Raw genomic sequence first — 22209 nt, 5'->3', positions numbered from 1 at the left:
TCCATTCCATCTCTCCTAGTTTCTGTTCTGACACTCAGCATTCCAACCTGTCAAGTTCTCGTTGAATTGAATTTTGGAGATTGTTTTATTTTCTTGCACATCTTCAAACCTTGGAAGTCGCCTCATCCCTTCTCAGTGGCCCTATTTTGGCACTCACCACCTGCGTTTGCATTAGAGAGAGAGGGATTGTTTTTGAGTACATGCAAGTGTGTGGGTGGTGATTTTATGAGTGTTGCATGATTTGTTGTGCAGCAGTAGGGTTGTGTGCTGTGATAGAGAAGCATGAGAGAACTTTCTGAAAAGAAGAAAGCTCGTTTTGGAGTGCAGCCCCAGCACTGAAAACACCTGGCTGATGTGCGCCCCCTCCCAACTCGCAGTCTCTAACTCTACGCGAACTCTGGCTTCTATCTGCTCTGCTGTAATCTTAATAGACGAGCATTCTCCGACTCTGCCTTGAGGTCCAGCATTTTGCCTGTGCTTGCAGAAGAAACTCTGCTTTGCTATAGCAACGTCAGCAGCAAGGCTATGGATGCTTCTGCTGGCTTCTCTGTTCTGTTAATTACTTCGCCTTTGCTGTCAGATCAGGGCCCTGGGAGAGGAGGCACCAGGAACCTTTTGAAGAGTGTCAAGATCACACAGTGTCACCTTGCTGGATCAGAAGAAAAGTCCCATCTTCCCCACGGTGGAAGCAGAACCCTCTGGGAAGCCCCCAAGCAGGGCCTAAGGAGAATAGCCCACCGTGTCTGCCACTGCCCCCCAGCATTGTAAATTAGAGTCTCTGAGCTGCAACCAGCTCTTCTCAGAATTAGGCCCATGGACGTTAATGGACATGACTAAGGCGTTATCCTCCCTTCTTTTTGTGCCACAGGTCTGGGCTTCCCAGGCCTGTGTCCAAGTGTGTTTTGTATGTTTGTCCTTTGTTATGGTCCCAGTGCTTTTCCCCTGGGGAAACCCGCATTTTAGCAATAAATAGGAGCAGAAAGCATTTTCCACAGATTGCTGTTAGCTCCGATTCAGCAGTAAAATGGGGGCTTTCCCAGGAAACGCACTGGATGGGGTGCGGGGGGACCATTAGGACGTGAACCTGGAAAGCCCAAACCTGTGCCTAGAGAGCTGAAAGCAAAGGTGAGTGTGGAACTTAGGTTCATTCAGTTGGTTTTATTTTAGTAGAACTTAATTGGAGACAACCCTGCATTTATTAGTGGCTGTTAAGTATGCACTGTTATGAAAATGTATAAAAAGGGCAAAATTATTATCAATTACCTGCCCTTCACCTTAAGATCCCAGGGCAGGTTACAACTATAAAACACACTATTAAAAAGTTTTAAACAGCTTGCAATTACAAAAATAAGGTAGGTCCTAATAAAGCCAGGGTAAGGAGGTGTGTCTTCCCCTCTGATTTTTTTAAAAAGAACAAAAGAAAAACCTCTTAGACTGGTGTGGAAATGTGAAAATCTGAATTTTGGACTGGAAAAATGAGACACTGAAGTTTAACAGTTTTGCCCATCCCTTACCTCTGGCTGACCCATCTAAACCGGAGGCTGAACGTGGGATTGTGAAGGTTTCTGTAAGCAACATGCCACTCTTTCCCCTCGCTTCCTGTTTGCGTGGAGCTTAATCGCCTCTCCTCTGGGTTGTTGATGTAGCTTTCTCTCTTTGCATGTTAAGATATTTATCTTGAGCGGAGCCAGCTTGGGATGGAGTTTCTCAGCATCTGTATCCATTTCTCCCACCCACAGTCAGGCTTTCCTAAGTGAAACTGGCAGCTCTGCTCCACTGCCCTATGTCAGCTTGCTTCACTCAAGCGCCTCTTGACGCAACGCCTAGACTTAAACTCCCACCCTGCCCAAGAAAACATCCAAAGCGTATATCTCTGGCACCTAATGGGACATGCAGAGCCCATCTTTCCCCCCAAACCCTAAAAACGTGCATATGTTGGGGAAATACCCAGTGCTTTGAATGTAAGTAGCAGGTGTGGAAACATGCTGATCTTTGGGGCATTATTTTCTATGGTTTATTAGACAGTAAAGGTAAAGGTAAAGGTACCCCTGCCCGTACGGGCCAGTCGTGTCCGACTCTAGGGTTGTGCGCCCATCTCACTTAAGAGGCCGGGGGCCAGCGCTGTCCGGAGACACTTCCGGGTCACGTGGCCAGCGTGATGAAGCTGCTCTGGCAAGCCAGCACCAGCGCAGCACACGGAAACACCGTTTACCTTCCCGCTATAAAGCGGTACCTATTTATCTACTTGCACTTAGGGGTGCTTTCGAACTGCTAGGCGGGCAGGAGCTGGGACCAAAAGATGGGAGCTCACTCCGCCGCGGGGATTCGAACCGCCGACCATACGATCGGCAAGTCCTAGGCACTGAGGTTTTACCCACAGCGCCACCCGCGTCCCTTATTAGACATTAGGTATTAAAAAAACCTTTTAAGGAGTTTGGGACTGGAAACAGGAAAGGACAGGGGTTGGGGGAACTCTTGAGAGGAATACAACGTGGGTTTAAGTTGAAGGAATATGGCCAGGATTATGTGTGATATTCTGCATCTCCACTTCTTCTTTTCTTACTGGTTTTTTAAATTGCAAATATAACAGGAAGAAAAGTGAAAAAATAAGTAAATATCAGCACACATGACCCCTATTCTCCTCCAAGAGGTACAATTCCTAGAGTGCTTTAACAATCAGATCCTCTTCCCAGGTTACTCTGGTAACTGTACCTGTAAACAGAATGCTCATCTTTCATAGATTTGTAGACTTGGGAGAAATCTGGTCCAACCCCCTGCAATGCAGGAATTCTGCCTACAGCCATCACTGGGTGGGCTCCCTAACTACCAGCCTTACAGTTAACAGCCAGACGCATTTTAAATAAAAACACACAATCTACTCATGTGAAAAAACCAGGCAGGCCCCACAAATAACCCAGAGATGCATTTTAAATAAAAGGATACATTCTACTCATGTAAAAACACCCTGCAGGCCAGATTTAGAAGGCGATTAGGCCGGATCCAGCCCCTGGGCCTTAGTTTGCCTACCCATGGGAATGATGGTCTCTTAACAATAACTCTCAGCACCCTTCATGAACTACAGTTCCCGGGAGTCTTTGGGAGAAGCCATGACTACTTAAAGTGGCACAGTAGTGCTTTAAATAGATGGTGCGGATATAGCCTTAAGAGTCGTGGTTACGCTTCCTCTGCATTGTTGGCTTGGTTGGTGAAATGTGCAACCTGCACTCCTTCCACTTTGGAGCTTAAGAAGTGCTTGCATGGGGTTCCCAGGTGGTTCTCCTGTCCAGGCCCATCCTCCTCCAGCAGCGTTTCTGTGTTACGTGCCTTCCATCTTTGCTTTGGAGGCCCTGAATTTGCAGGTTTGCCTTCAAGTTTCACATCCATGGAAGCTCTCCTGCCGGCTGATGGAAGTACAATTCTGGTTTTAAAATAAAAATAAAGATCTGGCTTTGTCGTCCTTTTTTCCATTTGGCAATGGCATTTCCTTTCGGGGCTGGGCAGCTTATGCTAAGACCTCTATCTGCTTCTTTTCATCCTTTAATTGTGCGTTGAAATTTTGGCCAGCGGCCAATGCTTTGGCATGTGTCTAATGCGAATGCAGCAATTCCTGTAGGACCAGTAATGCAGTGGGCAGCCCGGCTGTATATATTAGCTCCCTGTTTCCAACCTATCTGATTGAATAGCGCTGTTTATAACCTGTATACTCCTACCGCAGGTTGATTCTCTTGCATTGCCTTTACATAATTTTTTGCACCTCTTTCTCTCTTTTAACCCTACGTTGAAGGGTTGTTGCAAACTAGCACTGTACGGAGCAAGGACCAGCCCGCTTATTAAGGTCTTCCTCAGAGGCCCCACCCCATGTGCCATGCTCGGGCAACTCCTCGGGTTAAGGCCTTTGCGGCAGTGGGGACCAAACTGTGGAACTCCCTTCTTCAGTAGAGCTGCATTGCTCATTCAGAGCCTGCTTTGGACAACATGGTAGGCCAAACTGACTGACTGCAGGAGTGGGGAACCTTTGGCCTTCCAGTTGTGGATGAACTACAGCTCCCATCAGCCCCAGCAAACATGGCCAGTAGCTAAGGATGATGGGAGTTGCAGTTCATGAGCAGCTGGAGGGCTGAAGGTTCTCTATGCCTGCCTTACTGGGACAGCACAAAGACATGGGCTCCTGGAAAGGAGCTTGCTGTTGGTTTCTTCTTACCTGTGCCTTTTTTTCTTTTTTACTGCTGCACAGCATGGACTGAGTGGTGTTTTAGAATCATAGAGTTGAGAAGGGACCACGAGTGTCATCTAGTCCAACCCCCTGCAATGCAGGAATAGTTTGCCCAACATGGGCCTCGAACTCACAACCCTAAGAGTAAGAGTCTCGTGCTCTACCAACTGAGCTATCCAGTTGATATAAATTGCCATTGTGTTCTCTCCTTCCCTCACTCCCCGTGGGTACAGCTTGTGGCTAGTTAGGAAAGAATGTTAACCAGGAATCCCAGTCTGGATGACAGAATAAGTCAAACTTTGGCTTGGCTTAGCTTGGCGATGGAAAAACAGGACCGTGAAGTAAGGAAAAATCTGCAAACTCCTCTTTAGGAGTTCACTTGTTTGTGCTGTTCCAGTAGTTGGGTGTACTGTGTTGTGTGAACCAGGCCCCAGAGCCTTTGGAGTTTTGTGGCAAATCTATTTTTGTTTTGTTTTTACTCTGCTCTATTCTGTCCTTTAATTTCTAAAAATTTACAGTATTTCACATGTTAATTCATCTCACATATTTACGGGCCGCTCTTCACCCGAGCAGTCTTGAGGCAAGGTGCAACCAAATGTTTTGAAATCACAATAATTATACAAGAGCAAAGCAAAACAATCCTAAATTCTCATCAGCAACAGCCAGAGAAAAGCACAGCAAGGTTAAAACAAAAATGCAGTTCAACAGGAACAAATCACAGTGCATCTTGCCCTTCCCCCAAGGCCTGGACAAATGGGTGTTAAAAGGCAGATCCAGAAATGTGGAGCCACCACAAAGTAGGCCCTCCCTTCACAAAATGTCAGTAAAAGTACAGTTGCAGAATAAATCAACAGAACTAAGCAATCATGGCAGCATCAAATGTTTTTAAGAACAACCGGAAAAGGCTTGTTTTAAAGCATTTCTGCCCTTCTCTTCAGCTTATAGAGCAATAAAAAGCTGCATAGGCCCCACTCCCAGCCACAGCACAACAGGAAAAAGGGAGGTGGGAGAGAGAGAGAGAAACAAGCAAATTATTAATGTTACAATGAAAGAGTGTACATTATTTTTAAATGCTGGTGCCTAAAATGTACTAGCATATGTGCCAGATGGGCCTCTTCAGGGGGAGAATTCCACAGTTGATGCATTGTGGGGTGGGGGATTTCTGGGTGCCCCCCATCCCAGTTCACCACACAGACTGAAACAGATGGGGCTGTTTCAGCAAAAAAATGCACACCTCTGTTCTGCCTTCCCTGCCACAAATGTTGCATTCACCCCCGTGAGAAATTCCTTGAGCATCCTTTGTGGGAGGGCCATCCCCGTTAATATTCTCCCTTTTCATGTGTTTCTCTCTGCACCTCACTTGGGAGTGGGGTGGGCGGTTTGTCCCACCTTTTCTTCCAGCGAGTAAAGGAAGAACAAAGGGAGGGTCTGTTGTTCTACAGCACTCTTGGTAATGATACCCAGGCATTTTTCTAAGACAGAAATGATAGGAAGTCCAGCTCCTACAGCCCTTCCATGCTGTTCATGTAATGACGATTCACTTTGGTTCATTGCAGAGCGCTGTTCTGATATGCAACCCCCAGGTTTTGACTAGGTATCAATGCAGATCTTTTCAATTTTTAATATCAGGACTCTGCCATACTGCAGTCCTGGCGGCGTTCCTTGAGGAGGGGGCTGGCAGACTTGAAGATACAGAAGCACTGTGCATGTTTCACAAGAAGTTTCATCCTGCTTTGCTTCAGTAGGCTGGGAAGCACCTTTTATAACCCATCGTAAAGGTCTTGCAAAATGCAGTTCCCCCTCTCTGCTGCACCTTCATTCTGGCTCTCCAAGGCTTGGTTTGGTTTCATTCTTGGATGGTTTGGTTTTGATTACATTTTATGATGCTGCCTTTCCAGCCCCGCCAGGGCCCCAAAGATGGTTCAGAATTAAACCGGTTCATTAGGGTCGGATTTGTTTGTTACTGTTCATTAGCCTCAGCATTTATAAGCAGGCCAATTTCCCGCTATGTTCTGGTAACTGTCTCTAGTAAATCACTGTCAGTGTTTGGTCTTGCGCAGGGGATATTGTTATGTCCGTTAAGAATAAATCTCTGAGCTGTGGACCAACTGCATCTTGATGGTAACATGCACTCACTTAGATTCATTCATATGGATGTAAAATGGCTGCCCACTGCTTTCCTTCCACCTGGCATCACTGTCTCTTCAGGTAGTAAACGCTGATAAATGTGTTTTCAGTTGCAGCAGCTATGCCTTCTAATAGCAAACTCAGCTGGTTGACTTCCTGTCACGCAGGAAGCAAAATGGAACCTTTCTGAAATAGTTGCAGTTTATACATTCTGAGTCCTCTAGACATGCAGAAGACCGTAGGTCTGTGCTTTAGAAGAGGGAGTTGGGCGCAGGCAAGTCTGCCCGCGATATAATGCCAGGTGAAGGCACCACCATGCTCTGGCTCTGGGCAATGTATCACCCAGGCCTACCATGTATGCTCTTTTGAGCTCCTTAGAGGAGAGGAGGGGTAGAAATGAAATAAATACACTAGCAAGAGAACTACCTACATGGATGGGAGACCCTCAAGACATGCAGTGTTCTATACTGGGACCCTAAAATCACCTAATTATGTATTTAAAAAGATAAATAAAATCTGGGCAGTGTTTGAAATGCATGTAGCACAGGGATGGGAAACCTGTGGCCTTCCAGATGTTTCTATCATCCCTACCAGCCACTGTGGCCAGGGATGATAGCAGTTTTAATCTAGCAACATCTGGAGGGCCACAGGTTCCTTGAGGTAAGAGATGCTGGTGTAAGTGGCCAATGGGCTCACTGTTTCGTTCTGTTTGCTTCTCTCTTTTTTGCAGGTAATAAAGTAAACGGGGAAAGGAAGAGAAGGTGGAGATGGAACTGCCAAATCATGCCAAACAACTGCTGCTGCAACTAAACCAGCAACGAGCCAAAGGTTTCCTCTGTGATGTGATCATTGTCGTAGAAAATGCCCTCTTCCGTGCCCACAAGAATATCCTCGCAGCCAGCAGCATGTACTTCAAATCCCTCGTCCTGCACGACAACCTGATCAACCTAGATACCGACATGGTCAACCCCACAGTGTTTCGGCAAATCTTGGACTTTATTTATACTGGGAAGCTCTTAATGACCGACCAGCCTGGTGAACAGAACTTCAATGCTCTCCTCACGGCCGCAAGCTACCTCCAGCTACCCGACCTAGCTGCCCTCTGCAGGAAGAAGCTGAAACGCAATGGGAGGTCCTTCGCTGGCAGGGCCGGCGGCGCCCCCAGCGTCGGGAGACCCCCTCGGAGTCAGAGACTTTCCACTGCTTCAGTCATCACTCGTTATTCAGGGTCAGCCGAGGGGCTGAAGGGCTCTCACTTGAAGGAGATGCCAAAGGGGAAGATCTCGGACGACGAGGTCTTCATCAGCAGCTCCAACCAAGAGAACTCGCATGCCTTGAGTAGGGGGATCAGCAAGAACGGCGGAGACGGGAGCAGCAGCAGTGCGAACGGGAGCAGCGGGGACCAGGAGCTGGGCCTCGACCTGTCCAAGAAAAGCCCCTCGCTTCCCCCGGCACCATCCCAGGACGACACGCCGCACGGCGAAAGCCAGCGTGGCTCCCCCCGACCTGCCTCAGCCCCTGCAGCCAACAGTGCCTCATCGTTTGACGAGTCCGCCGCCGTAGCCGCGCCCAACCTCCCCGACAACTGCGAACCGATGGAAATGGACTTGAGCGAAGACCGCCAGTCCCTCCCGGAAGGCAGCCAGAGGAAAAGCCTGCGCCATTCGTCGCGCAAGAAGGAGTGGCTCAAGAAAGAGAGCGCCTTCGACAGGAAGGAGGGCGGCAAAGGCGGCGAGGAGAGCGAAGGACTGCCCAATGGGATCCTGATGGGCCCCTTGTGCAAGTCGGCGGAGCGGAGCCTCGGTCTGGGCGCCTACGGGTCGGAGCTGCCGTTCACCTGCAAAGAGGATGTCGAGAATGGGAAGGAGAACAGCGACGACAGCGGGCAGAGCGAGAGCGAGAGTGGCGGGCACACTAGCGCCAACTACGTCTACCGGCAGGAAGGCTACGAGCCGGTGGCCTTTGGGGACAACCTTTACGTCTGCATCCCGTGTGGGAAGGGCTTCCCCAGTTCCGAGCAGCTGAACGCCCACGTGGAGAAACACACCGAGGAAGACCTGTACATCAAGGAGGAAGGGACGTACGACGACAAAGAGGAGGAAGCGGAGGATCTGTCCAACCCCAACCAGCCCTACACCACGGAGTCGCGGCCCTTCAAATGCTCTGTGTGCGAGAAGAGCTACAAAGACCCGGCCACTCTCCGGCAGCACGAGAAGACTCACTGGCTGACGCGGCCTTTCCCATGCAATATCTGCGGCAAGATGTTCACGCAGCGGGGCACCATGACGCGTCACATGCGCAGCCACTTGGGCCTCAAGCCCTTTGCTTGCGAGGAGTGCGGGATGCGCTTTACCCGGCAGTACCGACTGACAGAGCATATGCGCGTCCACTCAGGGGAAAAGCCCTACGAATGTCAGCTGTGTGGCGGGAAGTTCACCCAGCAGCGCAATCTCATCAGCCACCTGCGAATGCATACCTCTCCTACATAAAGCCAAAGACTCTGCAATGAGCTCTGAGCCCACCCGCCATAAACATATACCTTTCCCTAGACTTGCTGCTTTAAAAAAAGAAAGAAAGAAAAAGAAAAAGAAACAAATAAGGGCCGTTCCCGTCCCTGTTCAGTCATGGGGGGGCCTCAAACAAGCAGAGCTTTATTTCTTTCTCTTCCCCGTCCCCCAAACTCCAAATATACAAAGAAAAGCCAGCCCACAATGAAGCTGCTGTCTCCCCATTTGCCTTTTTCTCCCCCCATGCCACCCACCCACCCCTCTTTTTTTCTTTGCCGTTTAGGTCAAGAAATGCCACTACTCTGCTTAAGGTTGTGGGGACATCTAGCTTAACTATAAGCCTATAAGGTGTGGAGAGAAAAGGGGGGGTGAGGTGGAAGAAATTCCTTCCCAGTTGATGCTAATTGGAAATGGCGGCCCAAAGGGGCCGATCCTTGCGATTGGGGTGGGGAGGAAAGACAGGCCGTAAGCTGCTTCACATCCCTCACTTTCCTTTCTTAGCACTTTGGATTTCTGTTTCTAAAACTTGACCCAAGTATTATTCCTCTCCCCACCCCACCCCAATGCAGATGGATGTTGCGCACAGACTTTTCCGGTTCCTGTGGCTGTTTTTCCTAGCCATGGGCCTTAATTTCCTCCCACCCCTTGCTCTCCTAACCATTGACATTGGTTGTTGCCCCTAAAAGCTACACGTGGGAGCATTTCTTGCCGCAGAATCCAATTCGTTTTGTTGTTATTATCGTTATTTTTTCTTTTCTCAGAAAACGCCTCAGAATTTCTTTTATTGGGAAAATTTTGTTGGTGGCCCAGTCAGTTGACCGTCTCTCACATGGGGGAGAGTCTTAATGAATCCTCAATAGTTTTTGCATGCTTTCAGTCTGTGAAAGGTGGCATATTTTTCTTTTCCCTACCCCAACATAATTTTTCAGCGATGGAGTTCGGCCTACTTAGCCGTTGCACACCAAACATGTACCTCTTCACCTCCATGTTTTTGTCCTATACCTTACTTAAATTTACTTCAACCTTATCCATGACTGAATGGGAGTCGGGTGCCCCTGGGGAATTTACTTCAGCTGAGCAGGGGTCGTCTTTTATGTTTCTCCCCCACCCCCCACCCCCAAAAAACCAATAGTTTGTATGGATATTCTTTGCTTAGAGGTACTTGTTTTATTAAGAGAAAAAAAAGAAAATTGTTAAAACGTTTATGTAATTGTTGGAACTGGAAGGTTTTGAGGTAACTCTTAACATAAGAGTGGGTGCAGGGAGTGGGTTTGATAATAGGCTGGAATTGCTACAAGTTCCTTTAGGTACATCTTTATTTTGTGTGTGTGTGTGTGTGTGTGTGTGTGTTTAGCTTTTTTCTCCCTCACTAAAGAATGGGTTTGGCCCGTTCCCTTTGCTACCTCTTGAATTCATGAGAACAATAAGATGGTTAGTGAAATATTAGGTGTGGCGTTTTTGTCCCCCTGCCCCTCTTCCTCCCCCCCCCCCTGTAAGTAAGTGTACAAAGTAGAAACTAAATTAAAACGTTTAAGGGATTTTTTTGCCACCTCATCCTACCCTCAATAAGTCCATTTAAAATGAGCATTTTGAAGCAAACCTTGGCCAAAGACAATAGGTAGATTGCAAGCCAGAAGCCCGAGTGAATAGTGCTGTAGGGGGGCGCTGGCTTTTCACCAAAATTACTGATTTTTCTGTCCATGAGGAAACTTTTTTCTTTTCTTTAAGAGCTTCTGGGCTCTTTCCAGCTTTGTTTTATTGCACCTGGATGCTGTTTTTTTGTGGGGGGTGGGAGAAAGAATGTCTCCTGTCCGTTGCTTTCCTTAACACATCTGGATTAGCAAAAAAAGTGACCATCTGACAGGATAAGGGAACGGCGTTGTAGCAGGCGGCGTTTTCCTAGGATCCAGAGTGCAATAAGAGTGTGTGGGAAGCCCAACCAAAGTGTTTCATATCCTCCCTTTTCGTTGAGGAGGTGGTGGTGAGGGAGATTGCGGGGTGTGTGGTATTTTTTCATGATGGCGGCGGTGGTAGTCGTCAAGGAAATCTTAAAACGCACGCCACACACGAGTTGGAAAGTTCGGAAGAGCAAACGTTTCCAACAGCCTCTGTAGAAGACTTCACAGCCAACAGCTGCTATAGGTTTTAGAGGAGCGGACGAGTATATCGCCCGCCATTTTGTGGCCCCTTGACTTTGTTGGCGTGACTTTTTGTGAAAAGCGATGGCTTCCCCACCACCATTGCCCCCCAGTGTGTTGGGGGGGGGAGTGCGGTGGTAAAACATTTTTGGCAGTCCCTTTAGAATCATCCTGTCTAAAATTGAGTAAGGTTTACATTTTTTTTCCGCTTTAACTTTCTTGCTCAAAACCATTGTTCTCTTTATTATTATTATTATAATTATTATTATTAATATTATTAATATTATTATTGGTAGGGTTCACCAAAGCCCTATGTCTTTTTTTTTTCTTCAGAAAAGGAAAAAATCTTGTGTCTTTTTAAGTTTAGACCAAAAAAAAAGAAAAAAAGTTGAGCATATTCAAATAAAAAACAAAGATAAGCTTTCATTATTATTTTTCTCCCTCCTCTCTCCCCCCCCCAAAAAAACCACTTTTTTCCCTCTTAAGAAATAGACCGTATAAAGTGTTTTGGGTCACTCAGACCTCCATGCAGGAAAGGCTTCTAGATATCCCTAAACTTTCAACTCCCAGCCAGCAAGGTCAATAATATTGGGTGATGGGAGGTGTAGTCTGGAAATATTTGGAGGGCCACAGATTAAACGCAACCATATTTTGTCTTGTCGCGTTACAAGAAAAGGTTCCTTCCCCATTCCGTATAACTTTGCCTCACGCAATGTCGGGCTACTTTCTAATTCCCTTGTTCTAGTGTTGCCATTTTGATTTTCATGTAGGTTTTGTGAGATGCTAACAGAGCACTGATGTGGAATGATTCGTTCTAAGACCACCACCCCCAAAAAAATCATAAGATGCATTTCTTTTCCTTTTTTTTCTATTAAAAAACAAAACACTACCGTTGGGTTGGACCCAGACTTAAGTCATATGGGCCTACTGACCTCAGTAGGAATAAGTCTGGATTCAATCTGCAGTCTGCTTTGTGGGAGGCGATGAAAAAAAACAAAATAACGTAGCCTGTAAATCTTCACCTTCAACCCTGTAGGCAACTTGGGAGTTCAGAGCGGGGAGAGGCTTTCCCACTCTTTTTTTAACATCCTTTTGTGTGCTCCAAGCTGCTCACACACATACATGAAATTAAAAGGAAGGTCCTTGCTGACTGTGGAGCTCCATAATAAAGACCTGCTAGAGGTTAATGGATTGCAGTGCCCCTATGTAATAGACCAGACCCAGTTGTGTTGCAGGTGTTAGATTATATGAGATCTGTACTGCACAGCCACCATAGACATTCATGTAGAGACATCCGTAGTGGATTTGGTGCACATGCCTTGCCAAAGCCAGATAAAAACTAAACCAGCACCTGTGAATTCATACTTTGAGGGACGTAAGGCCTCGATCGCCGGGGTTGTCCCCCCCCCCCAGGAGCCAAAGGGCACAGGTGTTGACTTTTATTTTATTTTATTTTTGAATAGTGCAAACCGACAGGGCTCGGGTCTTCCCCGTCAGCTTCCTTCTCACGTTATCCAGACCCCTTTCCCCACCCTTTCTACTCTTGAGATGCCTTTGGAACCAAGTCCTGAGCCAGTAATCTGGTATCTGAAGCCAAGAGTTGAGATTCACTCTGCTTTTTATTCCTACCTCACCCTCCAAAAAAGAAAAGAAAAGAAAGCAGAATGCCTAACTCTTTCTCGCCACACACACCCTGCTTTTCCTGTTGCAGTTACAAAGCAACAGCGGTTCTCTCCATTCCATGCCGCAGTTTGTGCAAAGGTTTTCCTCTTCCCCGCCCAGCGCACTTTCCTTTCAACTGGCAATGACCACGATTAAAAATTGCATTAGTGCGGCCAAGGCATCGCCCTAGTGGTCAAGACCCGTCCGAGGCGCGACAGACTTTTTTTGCTGAGCCAAAGGAGCAAGTGAATTACAAGCGGCTCCTTAACCAAGTCCTTTGTAGCACCCATTCCCACTTTGTGACATTTTTTACCACTCCTTCCCCCCCCCCTTTCCGACGGCCAAGATGTGCGCTTAAAAGTATTCTTTCTGGGAGGCAGGTGCTGCAGGGAATTGCATCTTTTGTCTGGTTGTATACATAGCAAGTTGCTCTTTGGTTATTAAATGTCCTCCTGTAGTTATCCAAAGAGGAGCTCAAGAGTTGCGGAGAGCAAACTATCCTATGATCCCTCAAAAAAAATTATTTCATCCAGTAGTAGTTGGGGGTGGGCGAGGGTAGAGGTGTTAGGCTTGATTTGGGTTTCCTTTTGCTAATGGTTTGAAATTTTGGAATCTTGGAAGTTTCAGGACCCATTTGTTGTTGGGTGTGTGTCCCCCCCCCCCTTGTTCATTAATTATTGTTAAAGGAGCCTCCTTTTTATTTTATTTTTTATTTCTTCCCCTCAGCACTTAACATGACAAAAAGTCTGTGTACAGCGTGAGTATTGTACAAAAATGGGGAGGGGGAGTTTCTCCTTTTTCTCCCCCCCCCTTTCATCCCCCCTTTTTTCGAAAGTAGTTGTATAGAGTTGTGTTCCATATAATACCGAATGATGACTTCTTTCCAAATTGTGACAATAATAATGAAAAAAAAACCGAATAATACTCAAAACTTCAGGGACTGTTCAGGGCTCATTTAGAGGGTCTGAACACTCAACTGCATTTGTACGACATAGTATTGTATCAAGCATTTTCTGTATTTTAATGAAAAAGCAAAACACTAGTTTCATATTTAAGATTTTAAGAGTTTGTTGGGTGGGGTGGGGAAGGAATTACATTTTTTTGGTTCTGTTTTTTGTTTTGTTTTTTTTGGAGATACAGAACGAGCCTCCTGAGGATTTTCTTTCTTTCTTTTGAAGTGCAGGGGCCTGGCAGCTTGATGATATGCTTTAGTCAGTTTAGATCCAGAATGTTTTCGGAATAACAGGAGAGGAAAATAAAGAATAAAGTAGAAGAAGTTGTATTAAAAAGAAAAGAAAAGATAGCTCATACCCAAATCCACAAAACTATTTTTTAAACCAAAGCACATTTTGAAATGAGTATGGAACCTCGCTTGGCTCAGAAAAAAAAAATTAATATATTTATCTCATTGTTTACATAAACTTCTACAGTTACAGACCTCAACAGATCTAGGGGCCAGTCAAAATTAATCTTTGCTTTTTCCATTGGTTTAGCTGTCAAATGGCTTAACACAATTTTGTTTAATGGGGAGGGGCATTAAATTAAATATATACGTATTTCTCACCAACTCTGTTTAGGAAGTAATCTGCATTCCACCACATTTTTCGGATGCATCAGGTGTCGGAGGGGGAAAGAGTCACATAGGCCTCACTAGCTGATACCCTGAAAACAGGAAAGAGATTTCCATTCAAAGCAATTCAGGGACAGACAGGATCAAGTCGAGGAAGCAGGGAATTTCAGAGAGGCGGGCTTCCATCTGTTAAAGCTGCATTGCATAGGAAGTAATGGCATCCATTGGTGGTTAATACATGGTGCTGGATTTCAAGGGTTTTGTAAGAAAGGGAAAGAGGGAGATAAAGGATGTGGATGGATATGTCCTCCAGCAATCACATATCTGAGTGGGGATGGTGGGAGCAGCAGATGATGGAGAAAACCAGGGGGACACTGCCTTTTGGAGGAGGACAAACAGACGCCTAACGTTAGCCGAGAAGCTGGGCTGCTGTTCTTCTTAGCCCCTGCTAATGGGAAATTGCCAAATATAATATTTATATATATATGTATATCTTTATTCCAGCCGTGGGCTACTCTGAAGAGCCGCAATGTTTTCAGAAGACACCAAAGAGCTTCTGACAAGTAGCTTTATCTTAGGGGATTAGCCTCAGAAAGGAGGAAGGGCCTTAGCTGGTCCTGTACCGAAATGTCCACAGGTATTAAAAGGGCTCAGTAATCAAAAGACCAGCCTTGGGCAACCTTTGAGAGGTAGTCTTATCTGGTATGTGCCCTCCCTGGGTTCAGATGCATGGGCGCCTATGCCAAAATTGCTTAGATTCCTACCACTTTCTGGTTTTTTTCTTTCTTCTTTTGACGATTTGGATTAATTCACTCCAATGAGGCTTGGGCAGGGATGGGGAAGTCTCCAAATCAGCAAGTCTGCCTGACCCAGTTCGCAGTCTGGTGGGCACTATGGACGATGCACACCACTTTCTATCTCAGCGGGGTGTGTTAAATGCCATGGGCCTCTGGGCTACCCAATGTACAACATAGATGAGAAGCCATTTCTTGTCCTGTTTACGGACCTTGTGTTTCCGTTCCCTCTCTGGTGGTTTGGCCAGACTGTGACCTGGGTAGGCTAGATCCCAAGTTGTAGTGCTCACGAGTGGAACTGCTCTTTGTATATTCTTGTTTTTTTCCAAAGGAAGAAAGAAAAAGGCAATGCAAGACATACAAAAGTATTTCCATGTTTTAAAAAAGGCATGCTTAGTTTTGCATCTTAGATAAGAATGAGAATGATCACCGAAGAACATTTATAATTATGAAGCTCCCACCTTCCAAAATTATACACACTTCTCCACTTGGCATTTTTTGTTTAATTTAGTGCTGTTTTTCCACTTAACGCCAAAGCCACCTCATTATTATTTTTTTCGGAGAGAGGGAAGAAAAACCTACTTTGGGGTGAGAAGAGGCAGGAGAAGCCTGATGGAAAACAAACAAATTAATTTTGCCTGGTCTTGAATATCTAACAAAGATGGTGCAAACACTATTTGACAGTGTTGTTTTTTGTATCAATATGTATGTGCAGTAATGAATGTATTTATTTCTCAAAATTCTGTATGCACAGTTTTGCAAGGAAAAAAAGAAACTCAGAGCATTTGCAAAAGATGAAAAGATGTGTCCGCAGGGTCTTTGCTACAGGATTTCAAAGAGTAAAAATAAAATAAAAAATGTATTAAAAAGTTTTAAAACTTAAAAAAACAAAAAAGAATCTCAGAGACTCTCAGCATAGCCATAAACCATAGCCTGTGAAGACAATACAAAGACTGGACTTTTGTAGCTTTTTTGCATAGAAGACGGATTTGTTTTGCTGTATTTAAATGTTTCCAGTTACAATGTCATTCTTATACGATTTCCTGTCCTCTTTTTTTCTCTCTCATATGTTTGTGTGTGTGTGTGCGCATGTGTGCGTGTGCAGATGTATACACGTGCGTGTGTGAGCAAGGATGTCAAGCACTGATTTTGAACAGTGCAGGTCAAAGTCTGGGTTAGCAGTATTTTTATTTTTTACCATGTCACTTCTGTTCTAAAACGCAGGAACGTCAGGCCTGAAAAGGAAACACCTGGGGCATTTGGTGATAGCTGACAAAACCTATGATCTGAAGTGGAGCAGTGGTGTGGGACGTGGTCAGGGTTTGATTATCATGGCAAGAAAGAAAAAGAGATAGGTGCAGGCAGTGTGAGCCATGTTCCATGCTGGTGCTTGGATAGGAAAATGTCCCAGCCCATTCCAATGTCTTTCCCTTTTCCTCAGTGTTTACAGTGCAAGCAATAATGGTCAAATATTTTGGCATAGAGATGAGGTTAGCAAAGGGGTGGGGGGAATAGGTTAACAAAGGGAGAAAATGGATTATGCACCATGCTTGTGGATGTTTTTGACATGATGTGGCCGCAGTGTTCCCATACTACCACATGCTCAAACATTTCTTGTTATCTGGGACCGTTCCCATCATTTCATAGCACCTGCCCAACCTTTCGCCAAAAGGGACCACAGCTATTGTGTTAAAGCTCAGGCACTGGGGAGTCTCCTGCCACGTCCCAACAAATTCCAGTTGCAACCAGTCTTTCCCTGCTTGCATCATGCCTTCAAGACGAGAGTTGTCATTCCTTCCGCAGGGCAAAAGCATTATGCAGCGCAAGGGTGCTGAGCCTGAGAAATGACCACAAATCGCCTCTTGAGAGCCCTGCCGTTCTAAGTAGGACAAGCAGGGTCTCAGTGAAATTGGGAGAAGGGGCAGTTTAAGGGCCAAGATGGACCTTTTCAGTCAAGTCTTGCTAGGTCTAAAGACCTATGAAGACATCAGAGACGCAGTGCACAGATAACATGGCATGTGTCCAAAGTAGCGCCAGAACAAGGGCATTGGATATCGCCCATTACCAGGATGCCCCTTATTTAAAAGGGCAGGGAAGGCACATCTGGAGGGCCAACTTGGATCATACAAGTGCACTGTGTTTCATCCCGATGGGTGCCCAGCATTAGAAATGTACAAGGACTGTCTAGTCTTTGCCTGCCTGCTTTTTTCCTACTCCAGATTCCCCTCCATCCTGTGTAGTGTTCCAGATGTGTACCTGCTGAGGAGGAAACAGCTGGTGGGGTGAAGCATTAAGCACCCCTCTTTCTTCCGAGGTCCTGTCCACCCATGTGGTTGTTGAGATAATGTTACGTGCCAGCTACCACCGCTGTGTAAAACTCACTTCTTTTGAACCTGGAGTCTTAAAAAGCAAACCTTTTTGCGAGGTCTTAAGGCAGGAAAATTGCAAACCCCCTAGAAATCGGGCTCTCGGCATTTCACTGCCTTGGGTGCTGTTTTCCACCCCTACAGGCGTACGGTGCACAGACATCTAGGAAATAAAAGCCTATCAACTAGATATATTCAATACGCAGTGACATTAAAATGAAGACCACAAAAACCTTACAGCCACTGACTCATTGAACAAGCTGCTTTTCCAACTTGGTGCCTTCCAGGTTTTTCGGACTACCAACTCCCATCTGCAGGCCCAAGCACTTGGGAGGGCACCTAGTTGTGGAAGGCTGCCTAACTACTACTAGGCTAAACCTCTCGCTCGATGCAACGCTGAGTTTTTGTCCCAGTCCTTCAGTCCCTCCTGCTGGCCTTCACTCCCATGTACTCGTAAGCGTTCAGTTGGGGTGAGTGGGGGGGGGGCTGGCTTCTCACGCACAATTCCCGAAATGCTTTCCAAACGAATTATTTTCCTTTCAATGGGAGACGCTCCTAGGATCCGGAGTGAGATTTCCGTGCTATGCCGGACCTCCTTTCCGAGCTTCATGTGTTAATGGGGAATAATTTCCCCGTTTTTCTACCTCACTCATACCTCCAGTGGATGTTGCAATACTTTTTTCTCTTAACTGTCTTTTAGAACTCTCGGAAAGGATTTGGAGGATGGGAACTTCTTTTTTTAAGGCGTCCCACTCATTCTCTCTGCCCCGCCCCATCCTCTCTCTGCTACCTGTGTTGAACATGTGGTTTGGGTGCACCGACTGCCATGTCTTATATCACAAACGGGATAATGTAAGGTGCTTAGGTTAGCGCAAGGCATGGTGGGAAAAGTCACAACAAGACAGTTCATAGGTTTTGCTCTTACCAGCAAATGGGAATATATGTCTTGCATTCTGGATGTACACAAAACTTTTATTAGTTGCAAGATAATGGTCATAAATTAATAAACCAAGCTTTGGATTATTCAGATTTTTCCCTTCCCTTGGGGAGGGGGAGAGGAAGAGCCACGCTTTAGTGGGTTGTTATTTTTAATTATTATTATTTAAAGTTCAGCTGGGGAAAGCAGTGGTGCGTCCCCCTCCCCTGCCTTGTTTAAGCCTTAACTCTCTGCCAGACCAAAAATCCCAGATGTTTCCCTCAGCACGGCTGATGTTCCTCTTGCAATGTTCTGTTGATTTCCTTCAAGAGCTTGAATTCAGGTCAGAGTTGCAGGGTGCTGTGGCTCCAACTCAAGTGTCATATTGGGGAAAATAAAAATAAAAATAAAAACAGAAATTATAATATGATCTCAGCATTCAGAAATTTGCAGTCTTAATGTACAGTGATGAGAAACTGTTATTTTATGAACTTTTCATTAAAAGGTTGATTGAAAATTATAATCTCATTCCTCTTTTAGTCTCGGCATGCTTGCATTTATATTGTTGTTATTTATTTTGTTATTAGTTCTGTTAATTCCAGCATGAAGTCACCGGGTGGGTCTCAACAATGTAAAATGCAACATTAAAAAACAGTTTAAAGCCAAATACAGTCACAAGAATTGGGGGTTTTCTAAATTTTGTGCGTTTGTGTGTGTCACAGACTTGGGTGAAGTGTTTCCTCAGCATACGGCAAAAACAATAATGGTGCAAGATGTACTTTTGTGAGAAGGGAATTCCACAACTTAGATGCTGCCACAGAGAATGCCATCAACCTGGACCACCCCAAATTCTCAGGGTGGAGAAACTACCAAGAGGCCCCCATCTGCTAGCCTTACACCTGAGAAAGGTCTGTAGGAAAGGAGATAAACATGCAAGGCTAGATGGCGCCAGAGAGCAGAAGATTTTTGTATGTGATTTTCCATAGGGGTTCCCCCCCCCCCCCCAATCTTTTGTTACAACGATCCAATTTCTGACTTATTTATAGTGTTTTTTCCAATGTGTGTAGGTTGTATACTGAGCAGGTCAAGGCAGCTCTGGATTCCTTTTCACTAAAGTGACCTGGAGACATTAAATGTGACGTCCATTATGGGGGAAGATGGAGGCAAAGAGTCCTTCTTGCATTGTCTCCCCACCACTGTTGGACCCTAGGTCTGTGCAACATCTCTGATTTAGGGCCCAAATCAGGTCAAATCAGGCCCATGGTGATCCAACCCCAGTCTGGATCATCAAAGAACTGGAGAGGGGGACACACTTTATATACACCTTTTTTTCCCATTTCCCCTAGTACTGTATTTAAAAGACATCGCCAGCTGCCTCAAGAACTTCAGTTTGTAGGTGGGGTAGAAACACTCCAAATCAATAAATTGTTCCCGAAGCTTTGCTTACCACTGCTCATACTCTCCAACATTTCTCTGATTAAAATAGGGATGTCCTAACCGTACCCTAAAAGGGAAGCGGATGGCGCTGTGGGTTAAACCACAGAGCCTAGGACTTGCCGATCAGAAGGTCGGCTGTTTGAATCCCCGCGACGGGGTGAGCTCCCGTTGCTCAGTCCCTGCTCCCGCCAACCTAGCAGCTCGAAAGCACCTCAAAGTGCAAGTAGATAAATAGGTACCGCTCTGGTGGGAAGGTAAACGGCGTTTCCATGCGCTGCTCTGGTTTGCCAGAAGCGGCTTAGTCATGCTGGCCACATGACCCGGAAGCTGTATGCCGGCTCCCTCGGCCAATAAAGTGAGATGATCGCCGCAACCCCAGAGTCGGTCACGACTGGACCTAATGGTCAGGGGTCCCTTGACCTTGACCTTTAACCATGCCTCCCACATTTGCTCATGAAAACAGGGACATCCTAAGGAAAAGCACAATATTCCAGGATCAAATCAGAAACCAGGACAGCTTCTTTAAATCTGAGACTATCCCTGGAAAATAGGGACACTTGGATGATCCCACTTAATGGTCTTACAGTGGCAGGGAGGACTCTTCCTTTAAAATGTGGCAGGTCAGCCTTGGAGCTTGTCAGAGCCCTCCTGCCCATTCTGCTGAGTGGGTTCCTGTGCCCACTGAGCATCTAACTACACCTTGCTTCACGGCTCCTTCCTCATGGGCCGTGTTCAGAAAGTGGTGGTGGGGGATGAGTGTTCAGACCCCTGGGCTCTCACTTGTGGGATGCCTCAGGGTTCTGTCCTCTCCCCCATGCTTTTCAACATTTACATGCAGCCGCTGGGAGAGATCATCAGGAGGTTTGGGCTGGGTGTTCATCAGTATGCAGATGATACCCAGCTCTACCTCTCTTTTAAATCAGAACCAGTGAAGGCGGTGAAGGTCCTGTGTGAGTGTCTGGAGGCGGTTGGAGGATGGATGGCGGCTAACAGATTGAGGTTGAATCCTGACAAGACAGAAGTACTGTTTTTGGGGGACAGGAGGCGGGCAGGTGTGGAGGATTCCCTGGTCCTGAATGGGGTAACTGTGCCCCTGAAGGACCAGGTGCGCAGCCTGGGAGTCATTTTGGACTCACAGCTGTCCATGGACAAAACAAAATAAAAAAATTCCTTCCAGTAGCACCTTAAAGACCAACTGAGTTAGTTCTAGGTATGAGCTTTCGTGTGCATGCACACTTCTTCAGATACACGAAAGCTCATACCTAGAACTAACTCAGTTGGTCTTTAAGGTGCTACTGGAAGGAATTTTTTTATTTTGTTTTGACCATGGCAGACCAACACGGCTACCTATCTGTAGCTGTCCATGGAGGCACAGGTCAAATCTGTGTCCAGGGCAGTTGTTTACCAGCTCCATCTGGTACGTAGGCTGAGACCCTACCTGCCTGCGGACTGTCTCGCCAGAGTGGTGCATGCTCTGGTTATCTCCTGCTTGGACTACTGCAATGCACTCTACGTGGGGCTACCTTTGAAGGTGACTTGGAAACTACAACTAATCCAGAACGCGGCAGCTAGACTGGTGACTGGGGGCGGCCGCCAAGACCACATAACACCGGTCTTGAAAAACCTACATTGGCTCCCAGTACGTTTCCGAGCACAATTCAAAGTGTTGGTGCTGACCTTTAAAGCCCTAAACGGCCTCGGTCCAGTATACCTGAAGGAGCGTCTCCACCCCCATCATTCAGCCCGGACGCTGAGGTCCAGCGCCGAGGGCCTTCTGGCGGTTCCCTCATTGCGAGAAGCAAAGCTACAGGGAACCAGGCAGAGGGCCTTCTCGGTAGTGGCGCCCGCCCTGTGGAACGCCCTTCCAGCAGATGTCAAAGCAATAAACAACTACCTGACATTCAGAAGACATCTTAAGGCAGCCCTGTTTAGGGAAGTTTTTAACGTGTGATATTTTACTGTATTTTTGGGGAGGCCCAGCCATATGGGCGGGGTATAAATAATAAATTATTATTATTATTATTATTATTTCCAGGGGTATTGCCTCCCCAACCAACCAACCATCTCCACTGGGTTTGCTGCTTTCCAAACCAGAGCAGCTCCCGTCATATATTCCCCACTTACATTCCCTAAAAGGGCATAAGATCCAAGCCTAATATTTAGAGATGGTTTCCTGTGTTGTAATGCTGGTTAGATGCACTCCCCCCCTCCCCTCCCCGCTTCACTTCCAGCCCAGCTGTGTGTAACAATCCTTGACATGCTGCCATGCACCCCCCTGCCGCTTTAAATTCATCCGCTTCCCTTCCTCCCGCCTCCCCCCATCTGCTCCCTCCAAAGCAGCAAGGCTGACTATATTTTAAAGTGACCGACTGCAGGAGCTTTGAATTTAGTCTGTTCCGCCGCCGCCGCCGCCCACCCCCCTTCCTGGCAGGTTGCGAAGTCAGCAGCCCTGGTTTAGAAAATCAACTTTATATGTCCT

The 22209-nt window shown here is 46.4% G+C and overlaps 1 protein-coding gene across 11 annotated transcripts in view; it reads left to right on the top strand.

The window, feature by feature from the left end:
- The window catches only part of HIC2 (HIC ZBTB transcriptional repressor 2), a 144804-nt gene extending 125983 nt beyond the window's left edge, over positions 1 to 18821 (top strand). For all 11 annotated transcript variants that reach the window (XM_081842787.1, XM_081842790.1, XM_081842791.1 and 8 more), the window contains one exon: positions 7071 to 18821. In XM_081842787.1, the coding sequence (XP_081698913.1) occupies positions 7108 to 8829 (1722 nt within the window). In that variant the 5' untranslated portion in view covers positions 7071 to 7107 and the 3' untranslated portion in view covers positions 8830 to 18821. The remainder of the gene's footprint in view (positions 1 to 7070) is intronic.
- Positions 18822 to 22209: the final 3388 nt, after the last annotated feature.

The sequence above is a fragment of the Podarcis erhardii genome (genome assembly GCF_964252035.2).
Source record: "Podarcis erhardii genome assembly, chromosome: 15".
NCBI classification, from domain to species: Eukaryota; Metazoa; Chordata; class Lepidosauria; order Squamata; family Lacertidae; genus Podarcis; species Podarcis erhardii.
Note: the sequence above shows the minus strand (reverse complement) of the source record. Positions and strands in the feature narration are given on the sequence as shown.